Raw genomic sequence first — 12,446 nt, 5'->3', positions numbered from 1 at the left:
TGAAGGCTTTCCTATTCCTCTTCATTTTGGAGACAAATTCAAGTTTGCCTGGACCAGGGGGGTGGAGGAGCCTGCTTCCTTCAGTAGATGGGACCATCACAAAGGACAGCCACAGGGAGTCTGACCATCTGGGCACCTATGGATAAATGGTACACTCTAGGAGGAGGGCACGCTTCCCGGGCTACCCCAGCAATGAGTGCCAAACGTTGAAGGATGCTGGATTTTTCACTCGGCCCAGCACAGCGCTTGTAACGTGGGGATCCTCAGGACATACTTATTCAGTGAATGGATCCCGTCAACTGGAACAAGCCTTAGTGTCAGGGCCGGGGAATTAAGAGCTAGAGATGGAAAGCAGCCTCTCACAGCCTTTGCCAGGTCTGAGCCCTCCGGATGGGATTCTTCCCCAGTTTACGTAGCGGTCCAACCTGACTTTAAAGGCCTCTGAGGCTCATTCTCCCCAGGCTTCTCATGGCCCAAATGCCCCACACGGCACGTAATGCATCCTGCCTTTCCGAAGGCCCCTCCTGGCCCTGAGCCCATGTCGTCAGATGCCTACATTCCTCTTATTTCTCCCCTGCATCAGCTCCTTGTACATCTGGCCATCAGCTTCCTCTTTGATGCTCTCAGGCCCTGGCTGGCTACGGCCTTAAGATAACTTCTCCCCCCTCCTCCTTTCCCAGCCCCACCATCCTCTGAGCAGCCAAAATACACACATGGCCCTCCTTTCATCTTTCCCTATAAATCAGCCTTCTCTGGATATACTGAAAGAAGACTGTTCTGAGCTGGTGGTTCTCATTCTTGGCTTTTGAAAAATCTTACTCGGACTTGGCTTCACATCCTGGCTATGCTGCACTCGTTTCTCATCTCCAGCGCTAGGATGTTGGCTGTCCAACCCACCCACGTTCGTCCGACCTACTTTCAAGGACTCAGAAACATCCACATCTCTGGAGTCTTTGAGCATGCTTCCCCGGTGTGTGTCGGTAACGTTCTATCTATCACCCTGAAATGGGAATACACGGCGAATCAGAAAGGAAAAAGAAGCTATTTAGGAACGTGTCAGAGAAGACATATTGTCCTCCACTGATGCAAGTGAAGAGCAGAGCAACTTGTTAGGATTGAATTGTGTCCCCCACAATTCATAAGTTGAAGTCCTAAACCCTAGTACCTCTGAATGTGAGTGTATTTAGAGATGGGGTCTTTAAAGAGGTCATTAAAGTTAAATGAGATCATTAGGGTGGGCTCTAGTCTAATCTAACTGGTGTCCTTATAAGAAGAGGGAACTTGGGGGTAGACAGGTACAGAGGGAGGACCTGTGAGGACATGGGGCAACGGCAGCCCTCTGCGAGCCTAGCCAAGAGGCCTCAGAAAAAAACCACACCTTGCTAAAACCTTGATCTTGGACTTCTAGTCTCCAGAAAGGTGAGAAAATAAATGTCTGGAGTTTAAGCCTCCCAGTGTATGGTGCTTTGTTACGGCGGCCCTAAGAAACTAATATACAACTCAAGTCTCTATAATATTTCCTCTCGAGAATACAAGAAATAAGTATAGGTTGATCACTTGAGCAATTTTTTGAAATAGCTCCTCTTGTATTTTCAGTACCTAAAGGTCATTAAACATTTAAACATGAACTTTTTAAAGTAAAGATGATTATTCCTTATAATCATTTCAAAAGAATATAAAATATTGTTTTAATATTTTCAGTGGGGACATAAAGAAAGATATAGAAAGCATTTTATCAAATTTGTAAACAATTATAAATTGCTCTGTTAAGGAGGGAAAAGATATTAATCAAGAATGAATAACTTAAATGAAGAAGATAAAATTTAATGCAAAAAATTTAAAATATCCTACTTAAGTTAAAAACACCTGCCCCGTGATGGCCATTGAGCCACGCAGAGTAAGGGTCTAGTCATATTCGCTGACTGCAAGCTGTGCATGAATTAACCAAAAAAGCAAATACAATTAACCTGTAATCATTCTTTTCATTCATTCAATTAACATTGCCAGAAGTGAAACTCAGGGATTCAACAAATTATATGTTGCCAGTCACTAAAAATTTCTCAGTTTCTCTCTTGCTTAAAATTTGTTATTGGAAAGGCTCCTAAGGCAGATTGTTCCTGGAAAACAAATATTTAGCTTTTTTTTTTTTAAATAGGAGAGCAAGTCCTTATCTCCTAGTTCAGTTCCTAATCCCGCAGGCAACTCCATAGAATCTTGGACCGTGAGAGTTCCCAGATTACAGTCTTATTTAAGCCTCTACACACAAGGCTTTCCACATCCCTAAAGCCCGAGGAGGCAAGCTGTTTCCTTCCTGGGCTAATCTGGTGGCTATAGAATTTTGTATGGAAGGAAAACCTGTTTCCTTGAAAGCGCAGGTGTTTGGTTCTCCAACTCCTCTTCAAGGTCTTGATAACAAGCCTGGACTCCTCCATAACACAGCCTTCAGAGAGCCCTTCGATTTTTTTCAAGCGAAACATCCTCAGGTCTTTCGAATCTTTTCCACATGCCCTGGCTTCGGAAACCCCCACCAGCTCGGCAGCTCCTCTCTGGCCACTCCTTTTCGCTCATTTGTTCGTTCACTTACTCCTCTAGGCGTTTATGGAGTACCTGCTGAGTGCCTGGCACGTTACTGATCCCTGCTGCTACAACACAGACGATGAAGCAGGCAATCGCTGCACAGGCTGTAAGTGCTGCGCTGGGACACAGGGCATGCTGGGGGGGCGGGGGGGAGGATGCATTGTTGGGGTATTCAATCCCGACCTAAAAGATTAGGAATGCTTCCACTGGGCCCTGAAAGATGAGTCCAATTGAGTTGGACAGAACAGAAGAGGTAGGTTTGCAGAAAAGGGTTTGAACAAAGGAAAAGGCATGTTGTATTCTCATATCCCACCTCTGCTGCTCAATGGTTATCTGACCTTGAGCAAGATATTTCACCTCTCTGAGCTTCAGTTTCTTCATCTGTAAAATGGGGATAATAACACCGTGTGGAGTAAAGTGTGAACTGCCTCATACAGTGCCTGACACGTAGTAGATGCTCCCCCACCCCCCCTACAAAAAGACAGCCCTCATTATCATTACTTGAATTATTATCATGAGTTAGGGAGACCTGGGACAAGATTGGCCAGAGGGATAAGACTGTATGCCTTGCCCTCCAACAGGACAAGCCATCAAGGAAGAGAAAAGAAGAGTGGCTATGTTACCCGCAGAGAGGAGGCCCCCTTCCTGGGCAAGCTGAGGACGGGACATCCTGGAACTGAAGAAGGAAATGAGGGAGGGAGGGAGAGATTTAAGAGGGAGAGATAAAGGAGAGTTACAGAAAAGGAAGGGGATAAAGAGTTTAATAGAGACGAGAAAGGAGGAAAGAAGGGGAGAGAGAGACAATCTGTAGGAGAAAAAAAAAATCCAGTTATTTATTCACTGGCTAGGAAAGCTTTTAACTTCGTAGCTTATTGGAAGTCAGATGCTAGGCTTTTTTTTTTTTAATTCTTCCAATATTAATTACAAGATAGGAATGAAGAATTCAGTTTATACAGTTTATTCAACGTGAACGATAACAGAGGCATCAGTTCGTACATAAAGCAGAGACCGCAGGCACAAAGAGATGCGTGTCATGCGTCTGGGCTGAGTAGCAGCCATGACAGTCCTCCCGCCGAGCCCTTGTTCCCAGCTGCCGTGTATAGCACAGGATGCCCAGTGGAGGGCCGAAGACGGGGTGTGATCTCGCTTCAAAGGACTGGATTTTTGAAAAGCCTCTGCTCTAGTGAAAACAATTTGATAAGCTCTACCCATCAACCTTCATTTTTATAATCAATTCTGATGACAAAGACACACACCAGCCACTCGATTGTTGAGATGCGTGTTAATCACTCTGCTGCAAGAGGCTGGTTCCCTGCACAGGGGGGAGGCCCACCTTTGCCAACTCCCCCTGGGTAGAAAAATGCCAGCAGCTTATTTTCAAAGCTTCGGAAGGGGTGGACCCAGCCTACAGTTAGTTTATACTCTCCAGCTGCAGTTTTCTTAGCCGATGTCACTCATCCCTGCGCTGTGTTTCTGGCTCGTGCCTCACAGCATCTCCTCCTAAGATCTTTGCCTCCTGCCCATCCCCTGACCCTACCTTCTAGATTTCTCTTCTCCAGTAATTCTCAAATTGAGATCTCCAGGAACGCAACCTCTGAGTTCCCAGCCCAGACCTACGGAATCAAACACTCTGAGCTCAGAGACCAGTAGGGCGTGTTCTAACAAGCCTTTCAGGAGCTTCTGATGCACAATAAAATTTGAGAAACACTGCTTTGCTGCCTGATCCTACAGCTCCCTTACCCCTATGCGTGATCCTACTGCCCCCCACCGCCCTACCCGATCCTACTGCAAACCCACTCCCATGCCTAATCCTACTGCCCCATCACCCCCTGCCTGACCCTACTGCTCCACCCCACCCCTCTGCCTGATACTGCAGTCCCACCCCCTCTCCCCTACTTGATCCGACTGCCCACCCTCCTACCTGATTCTACTCTCCCACCTCGTCTGCTTCAAAACCCTCCTCAGCCTTCAGGATATGGTTCCACCTTGGCTCTCCCACCTGGAGAAAGTGAAAGAAAGCCAAGGATTGCATTGGTGGTTTCACCACAGGAGCCAGAGGAGGGACATCAGGAAGGCATAGGAATTAGTGATGTCATCACATCCTAGATGAGACCTGAAGATCACTGACTTCAACCACTTCCCTTTGCAGATGAACAAACTGGAGGACAGAGCGACTCGCCCAACGTCACCTGCTAAGTATAAGTTGAATCAAGACCGGAAGCGTCCAAATGGGGATGAAATCAGCCATCTGTACGTCTCGTCCACTCAGGCATTCAACAAGCACCGAGCTTTGCTGTGGGCTGGACCCAACACCAGGGCTTGACGTCCGTGGACCCCGGGGGACATCTTCCCCTAAGCCATGCATCTATCTACTCCCTAAGAGGGGTGGGGGTGGGAGTGGGCACCTTTTTTTCCCTAGGTTTGCAGAAGCCTTGACAAGCTTGCCAAATTGCTTAAGTTCTCTGAGCCTGGGCTTCCTCTCCTGCAAATGAGATAAACCAATAACCACCTTGCGGTGTCTTGTCTTTTTTCTCTCGGATTCAATGAGCTAGCATGGCCCAACTCACAGCAGGGGCTCCGTAATGAGAGTAGCCTCCAGAGGTGCTATGAGACATGAAAAACCGTCTTTATCTTCAAAGGTTTATAGTCTAGAGGTAAAAACAAGGCAAGTACAAAAATAACTAGAGTAGGAGTCCATCTTGGGTGGGTGCCACTATTACCCCTTGGAATACAGGGCAGACAAGGTTGACAGCTGAGCAGAGGACTGCAGTGGGTGTGGCCCATCCCAAGAGGGTCCTGCCTGGCTGCGAGAGAGAGGAAGGCCGCATTTGAGCTGGCCCTGGCTGATCACAGGCCTTGGCCAAGGAAAGCTATTCCAGGTAGAAGAAGGAGAGTGAACAAAGCCCCCTGAAAGCTCAGGGAAGGAGACAAAGGTTCAAAATTTGATAAGGTGGCTCCAGGGCATATAAAACATGTGGCCTCAATAGGTCTGTCACTCCAGGAGCCAGAAACTCTGATGGCCTCTGGCATCTGCTGTTCCTTCCTCACTGAGGGTGCCAACGCATGTCAATTAGGAGAATTGTTTTAGGATGTGGAAATTCATTTACTGGCAGCCAACACTTGAAAAGGTTAATAATTATCAACAGAGAGTAGGACATTCTTACACTTAATTCTCTTGGCTGGCCCATTCCTTCGGTCACTTTGCTTATTTAGGAGGTTTCAGGTCCTTATATGAAACACATTGCATTTTTGCTAATATTTCGATGTCAGATTTCATTAGAACTGTATGCAAGAATGGAAATAAGACCCTCATAAGTACTGTGATTGCCAAGGAACAGAACTTGGGGCTATAATACAGTGAGTTCTTAGATTGTCTTCATTAGCTTTATTTTTAAGTAGTAAATTAACTGTTGTGAAGAAATTTCACTGTTTGTAGCCCTGAACACCTCTGGAATTTTCCTTAGCAGAGTATGTGTTGGTGGGGGCAGGGGGGTGGGGGGGAGACGGAGTTCAGCTCCCCCCCAATCCCTTAACCATACTATGGGGCTAGCCTCCTTTAAAACCTCTACCTCCCAGGGCGCCTGGGTGGCTCAGTCGTTAAGTGTCTGCCTTCGGCTCAGGTGTTGATCCCAGGGTCCTGGGATCGAGCCCCACATCAGGCTCCCCGCTCGGCCGGAGGCCTGCTTCTCCCTCTCCCACTCCCCCTGCTTGTGTTCCCTCTCTCACTATGTCTCTCTATGAAATAAATAAATAAAATCTTTAAAAAAATAAAATAAATAAAATAAAATCTCTACCTCCCCCTGAAAACACTCTCTCTCAAAATGCAAACATGAATTCTGTGTGGATACTATTGATCCCAAGGGGCATCTGCTACAGGGAAGGGAAAAGGTTTTGAGGTTAGTAGAAATAAAATGAGCGAGCTTGGTAAAGTTAGAAAAGAACGCACATGTCAACAAGACCTTGTAAAAGGCAAACAAAACAGGGAGAGCCAGCCCACGGAAGTGTAGACCCTTTGCGGACTCTTGTTCTTGGGGCGAGGGGAGTCAAGGACTGTGGGAATTTGGGCAAGAGGGTTGAGGTTTCCAAAAGGCTGAGAGGCGTCCACCGGTTGCCCTGGCAACAGCTCCACCCCCACCCTGTGGCAGTGATAGAGTAAAGAGAAAAACTATGTACAAGCAAAGCAGACAGTAATCAGGGCTGGAGGCGACATGACTTCTGGTGAGCCCCACCTTGAAGGCAGCCCAAGGAGGAGTTGGGAGTTTGGGAGGGAATGCGCACCACTGATAAAGAAGGAGTACAGAGGGATGAATCTGGAGGCTTTCACGGGCTTAGGCTCTGAGAACAGCACACCCTGCAGCTCCAAGTCCACCAGCTAGCATGGTTGCCTGGAAGGGACTGGGGGCTGGAGAATGGGCTCCTTCATTGTCCTGGTGGCCTGCACATCGAGGCTCTCGCTGCCCTTTGCCACAGCCCAGGAAGGTTGAGGCTGTCCAGATGGCACAGTGAATGGGCAGAGGGTCAGCAGGGACCACTACTGATGTGATTGATGCCTGCCTCAAGTCCCCCAGGGGTTCCCACCCCTGCCAAATGAAGCCCAAACTCTATGTCAGAGCTGCAGAGCCCCTGGCCCTCAGCGATTTGGTTCCCTCCTCCAGGTTTGTCTCCAGCTCAGACCACCCGCCTCCCGGGCGTGCCGGCCCCCAATGCCTGACCAGGTTCCACCTGACGCGCCGGCCTCACTCTTGCCCGCTCATCCCTCAGGGAGGATCTCTGCCTTCCCTAGGAATGCAGCCCGAAACCAGCTGTTTTCAAAGTGTGGTCTAGGGATCCCTGAGGGTCCCTGAGATCCCTTCAAAGGGCCTATGGGGTCAGGACTATATCCATAATAGCACGAATGTCTGCTTTTCTTATAGTCTTATTTTCTCATGAGTACATAGAGCATGAAAAGTTTATTGATGCAGTTTTTGTTTCCACAGTGCAACTAACCTTTAAGAAACTATCATTTGTCAAGTTTTGGTGTCATCTCAAAGAAAAATATCCACAATTATATGAAAAGGCTATTAAAATGCTTTTCCTTTTTCAGACTACGTATCTGGGGGAGGCCATATTTTCTTCATGTAGTCCAACCAAAACAACATTTCATGACAGACTGAACGGACAAGGTAAGAATCCAACTGTCTTCGATTAAGCCAGACATGAAAAAGATCTGTAAAGATGTAGAACAGTGCCGTTCTTTTTTTAACTTAGAAAAGGTCATTTTTTATACAAATATTTGTATTTATGTTACGGGTTATGTTGTGGGTTTATTATTGTTATTTTTTAATTCATTCATTCATTCATTAGGTAATACTGTTTTAAGTTGTCCATTTCAATATTTGACCCATCAACAGATCTAACCCACAAAAACAAAAACTCTTTGAGATCCTCAATAACTTTTCACTGTAAAGGGATCCTGAGACCCAAGAGTCTGAGACCCACTGCCTTACATTGAGTGTACAACAGGCAGAGTGGAGCTGAACCTAGCTTCTGTTGCTTCTGTTGCACGTCAATTCCACCAAATTACTGATCCTTTTCCATATCTGTCTCCCCCCACTACACATGCGCTTCCTGAACCCCCAATGTCTGCCCCACAGCAGAAACTCCAGATGAATGAATGAAGTAGGAGAGAAGCGCACGTGGACACACATCACCACTGACTACCACCTGAGCAGCCTGCAAACACTCATAGGCAGGGCAGATAAATACATGCTTTATTTTTTTTAACTGGCTCAAGTTGTTACTGGAACTCTGACTTGACTTCAGACATGAAATAGAAACTTTTTTTAAAAAAACAGAAAATTCAAATGAAGAATCAACCTAAGAAACAATTCTGTTTCTTTGTTAAACTTTCAGAGACACCCTGGCAAGTAAGTAACTAGTGAAATAAGTCATGCAGGGCGTCCCTTAACTACAGCCACAATGATGTGCCACAAAAGTGAAACGCGCCTGGGCAATGTTTAGAACATCGAAAACAACAAGCCGAAAAAAGCGAACACCCATAACACGGAAGACACCGTATTCTAAGAATGAAGAGAAAATCACAGGACCAGGGCAAGGACTGCAGGGAATGTGGCTTCTGCATCTTTGTTCCCTGTCAGAGGAAGACCAAAAGCAGATGGCACGTGAGAATCCAGGCCAGAAAGTTGTGGTGTTTGCCTTCCGGTTTCATGATTCTCACTCAACCACATTCACGAGTTCAGCAGCCGTCTAGCACGTCCGGGGGCGGCCACTGGCCATTCTCCGGGGCGGGGAGATGCGCCATGTTCCCTCCTCCTCCTTGTCTCTGGCACATTCTCTGGCAAAATGAGGAACAGGATGCAATACTGGGTGTGGGGCTGATTTCAGAAGACAAGGGGTTTCTACTTCAGAGCTTGAGCTTGGGGCGATGAAGAGGGCAGTGAATGCTGACATAGGGAAGTCACGGTGTGTGCGGGGTTGGGGGGGGAGGTATTTAGGGCCAAGAGGAGTATGCTTTTCCAGCTAAGTGTGGGGGGGCTCATTCTGAAAGCCCCATCAGAAACCCAACTGTGCAATCGCGGCTGGTGCTATAGGAATCATGCATTTTAAGTTCCCTCTCTCCCTCTGTGTGTGTATACATACATATATATATATATATATATATATATATATATATATATATATATATACACACACATGTTTTTCATCTTGAAATTTGTTTGTAAAAAGCCCTTCAATCAGTGTAGTAAACATGCCCCAGTCCTTGCCACATTTGCAAAAGTCTTATGCTGATGTCACTATGGAAACAGATTCTCAGAAGACTAAAGACATGGAAGGCCCAGGATCGTGGGGGGCCATCATTTAGTGAACATCAGTAAAGATTCCAACCTCTCAGAACAGAGTGTTTGGAGTTCCCCTGGTCTCTGATTGTAATTTTGAATGCTGAGGCGACCAGGCAATTGGGCAGTTCTTTCAATGGCCTTCATAGGGGGTCAGACTCTGTCACCTGGCCAACAAGCTATAAAACACGGTTTCAGAGAACTTCACAGAACAACAGTTGTTGTAAAGCTATCATTCACTGCATACCTATAGTTTACATTTATTAACTTATTTTCTCCTCACAAAAAATACTCCAAGGTCAGCATGAACATTCCCATTTTATGGATGGGGAAACTGAACCCCAGAGAGACTGCACTGCCTAAGTATACACATGTAAGTACCAGACCCAGGACGTGAACACAGGTCTATGCCAAAACCTATTCTCTTTCCACTGGACAACCTTCCTATTACCTCCACATCCTGGGCTTACCAGAGCCTATATTTACAACCAGATGCATGTATCCATAGTCTGTGTGTTTTTACGATCTTTCCTTTCTCTTGGAGAAAAAGAAAAATTCACCTGAAGAAAACATGTTCATAAGAGAACCCCGATATTTTCTATTCCTGATATCTTGATTCCACTCACAGTATCCCCACCTCTCGTCTGAGGCTGCTCCCACCTTCCGCAAAACTGCCTGCTCTTTTCCCCATGCTGCCATGCAGGGAAGCGTTATTAACACAGATGAGCTGGACAAATCCAATGAAAAACTCTCATAACACCCCTGCTCAGAGAAGTACAACCAGGACCTTTTCAGATTTTTTCCTTGCGTATTGGAGAAAAGTCATGAGCCTCAGATTAAATGGAAGCCTCTGAAATAGAAGGGTTTCAATTTCATTTTGAAAACCCCATGCACTCATTGCCGATGAGATCCATTCCCTCCCCCACCCCACCCCACCCCATCCCCCCCAAAACCCAACAGGAGACTGAGGGATAAGAGAGCTTCCCGACTGACATGTGTCCATCCCCTGACCGGAGGTCCACCCTTAACCCCCTTTTCCTGCTTGCTTCGGAGGCAGAGCCCCCAACACTCACCCAGGAGGGCCATCTGGGGGTGGGTCCGAGCGTGTCTCCCTCTGGAGATGGACCTCCAGGGAGGCCGCTCCCTGGCCTCAGTGGGAAGGAGAAGAAGGATCTGTCCGAGGACCAACAGAAAGCAGCCCACCAGCATCTTTTCCATCTTCGAGAAGAGGAAGAGGGGAAGGCTGTGACAGACACAACGGGAAAAGGGAGCAGGGTGAGATTTCCAGGTCTCCTTGAACTCTAGGCGCTGCAGACCCGCTGTGCCACCTTTTCAGCATCAAATATGCCCCTTGTCCTTAAAATGTCACTTATATGTTTGATCCTTAAGAACTCAAGGAACTTCCTTTGGTAGGTTCTTGGATACTCTGAGCAGGGCATGCATATTAAAATTTTTCGTCACTTTGGACTCTATGAGACTGAATGGAAAACTTGATGGGGAAAAAAAGATCTATCCTCAAGTTTCTCCTTAGTTATTTTTTATCTATTGTCTATAATCATATTCTATATCTTGGATTTGAAAAAGGAAAAAAATCATATCTGAAGATTCCAAGTAACATTATTCCTTCAGTCTAGTAATAGCATATGGCACAAAGTAAAATATATAAATTCCCAGCTGATACAAGGTAGCGTCACATAGTGAGCCTCCCAGCCTCCCTGCCTTCCTGCCTCCCTCACATGTCTCTTAAGAGGCAGCAGGGTGCAGTAGTTAAGGGCTTGGACTCTGGCCCAAACTTCCTGCCTTTGAATCCTGACCCTTGAAACTCACTGCGTATGACCTTGGCCAAGCTACTTAACCTCCCGAGGCCTGTGGGAATATGGGATAATATTAGTTAACTGAGTGAATTAATGCATGTAACTGAAGCATTCAGCATAGTGCCTGGCACCCCTGGGGAGGTGGGGACAAGCAAATGAGCAAAGGCGCTGGGGGACCAGAGAAGAATAAGATCAAACCCGATGCTGAGCAGGAATAAAGAATTCTAACTCTGACTTCCAGGTATCCACAGGAGCAAGGGGACTTTGAACCAGAGGAGCCCTGTCTGCCAGAACAGCACTGCCTTTACCCATTTTCTGTATCGGTATAGCTGGTATCAAGGCTCAGAAGGATTCTAAGCAGGGAAGTGACAGGGTCAGAACCAGGTTTTCCCAGGATGGCCTATCTCAGTGCTTCAGATGGGATGAGAAAGGTACTTGGCCACATGGTGAGTGATGTCAAGACTATTCTGTCTGGGGGCACCTGGGTGGCTCAGTCAGTTAAATATCTCACTCTTGATTTCAGCTCAGGTCAAGATCTCAGGGTCATGAGACGGAGCCCCATGTCAGGCTCTGTGCTGGGCATGGAGTCTGCTTGAGATGTTCTCTCTCCCTCTCCCTCTGCCCCTCCCCCCCCCACACTCTTTCTCTCTCTCAAATTAATAAATAAATCTTAAAAAAAAAAAAAAAGACCATCCTGCCTGGCAAAACCTTATGGAGAAGGCAATGTCCTGAGACTAGGTTTAAAGATATTTTCCCATTTTCTATGCATATGAATATCATCGCAATTTATTAATTTATATAAGTTAGGTGGGGAGGAGGGAAGATTTAAGGAGGAACAACATTTAAGTGACATCACATGCATGTAACATCCTTACTAAGTCCTCATCTTGTGCTTGGCAACTTCATGTAATCCTCATACCTACCTTGCAGAAATCAAAATGATTACTTCTGCTCTTTAGAGATGAGGAAACGGAGGCTCAGAGCAGCTCAGTAACTTGATCACGGTCAAACAGCTAAACTAAGTAGCAAAGTAGGGATTCAAACCCAGGGTAAGCAGGCCAATTTACCAATTCATTGATTAGCAGAAAACCCAATTAGCTGCAAGTCAAATCCCAGAAGACAATTCATGAAAGGGCATAGATGTTTTGCCGTCAGAGGCAGGAACAGGGTAGGGCCAGGGCAAAGACCATTTCCCAAAACTTAAAAAAAAAAAAAACAA

General features: G+C 46.4%; 1 protein-coding gene across 3 annotated transcripts in view; it reads right to left on the bottom strand.

The window, feature by feature from the left end:
• Positions 1-12,446, bottom strand: part of MATN2 (matrilin 2) — a 130,370-nt gene that overhangs the window by 109,484 nt on the left and 8,440 nt on the right. For all 3 annotated transcript variants that reach the window (XM_027622807.2, XM_027622815.2, XM_027622820.2), the window contains exon 2: positions 10,487-10,656. In XM_027622807.2, coding sequence (XP_027478608.2) covers positions 10,487-10,631 — 145 coding nt within the window. In that variant the 5' untranslated portion in view covers positions 10,632-10,656. The remainder of the gene's footprint in view (positions 1-10,486; positions 10,657-12,446) is intronic.

This window comes from Zalophus californianus, chromosome 4, assembly GCF_009762305.2.
Source record: "Zalophus californianus isolate mZalCal1 chromosome 4, mZalCal1.pri.v2, whole genome shotgun sequence".
NCBI lineage: Eukaryota > Metazoa > Chordata > Mammalia > Carnivora > Otariidae > Zalophus > Zalophus californianus.
Note: the sequence above shows the minus strand (reverse complement) of the source record. Positions and strands in the feature narration are given on the sequence as shown.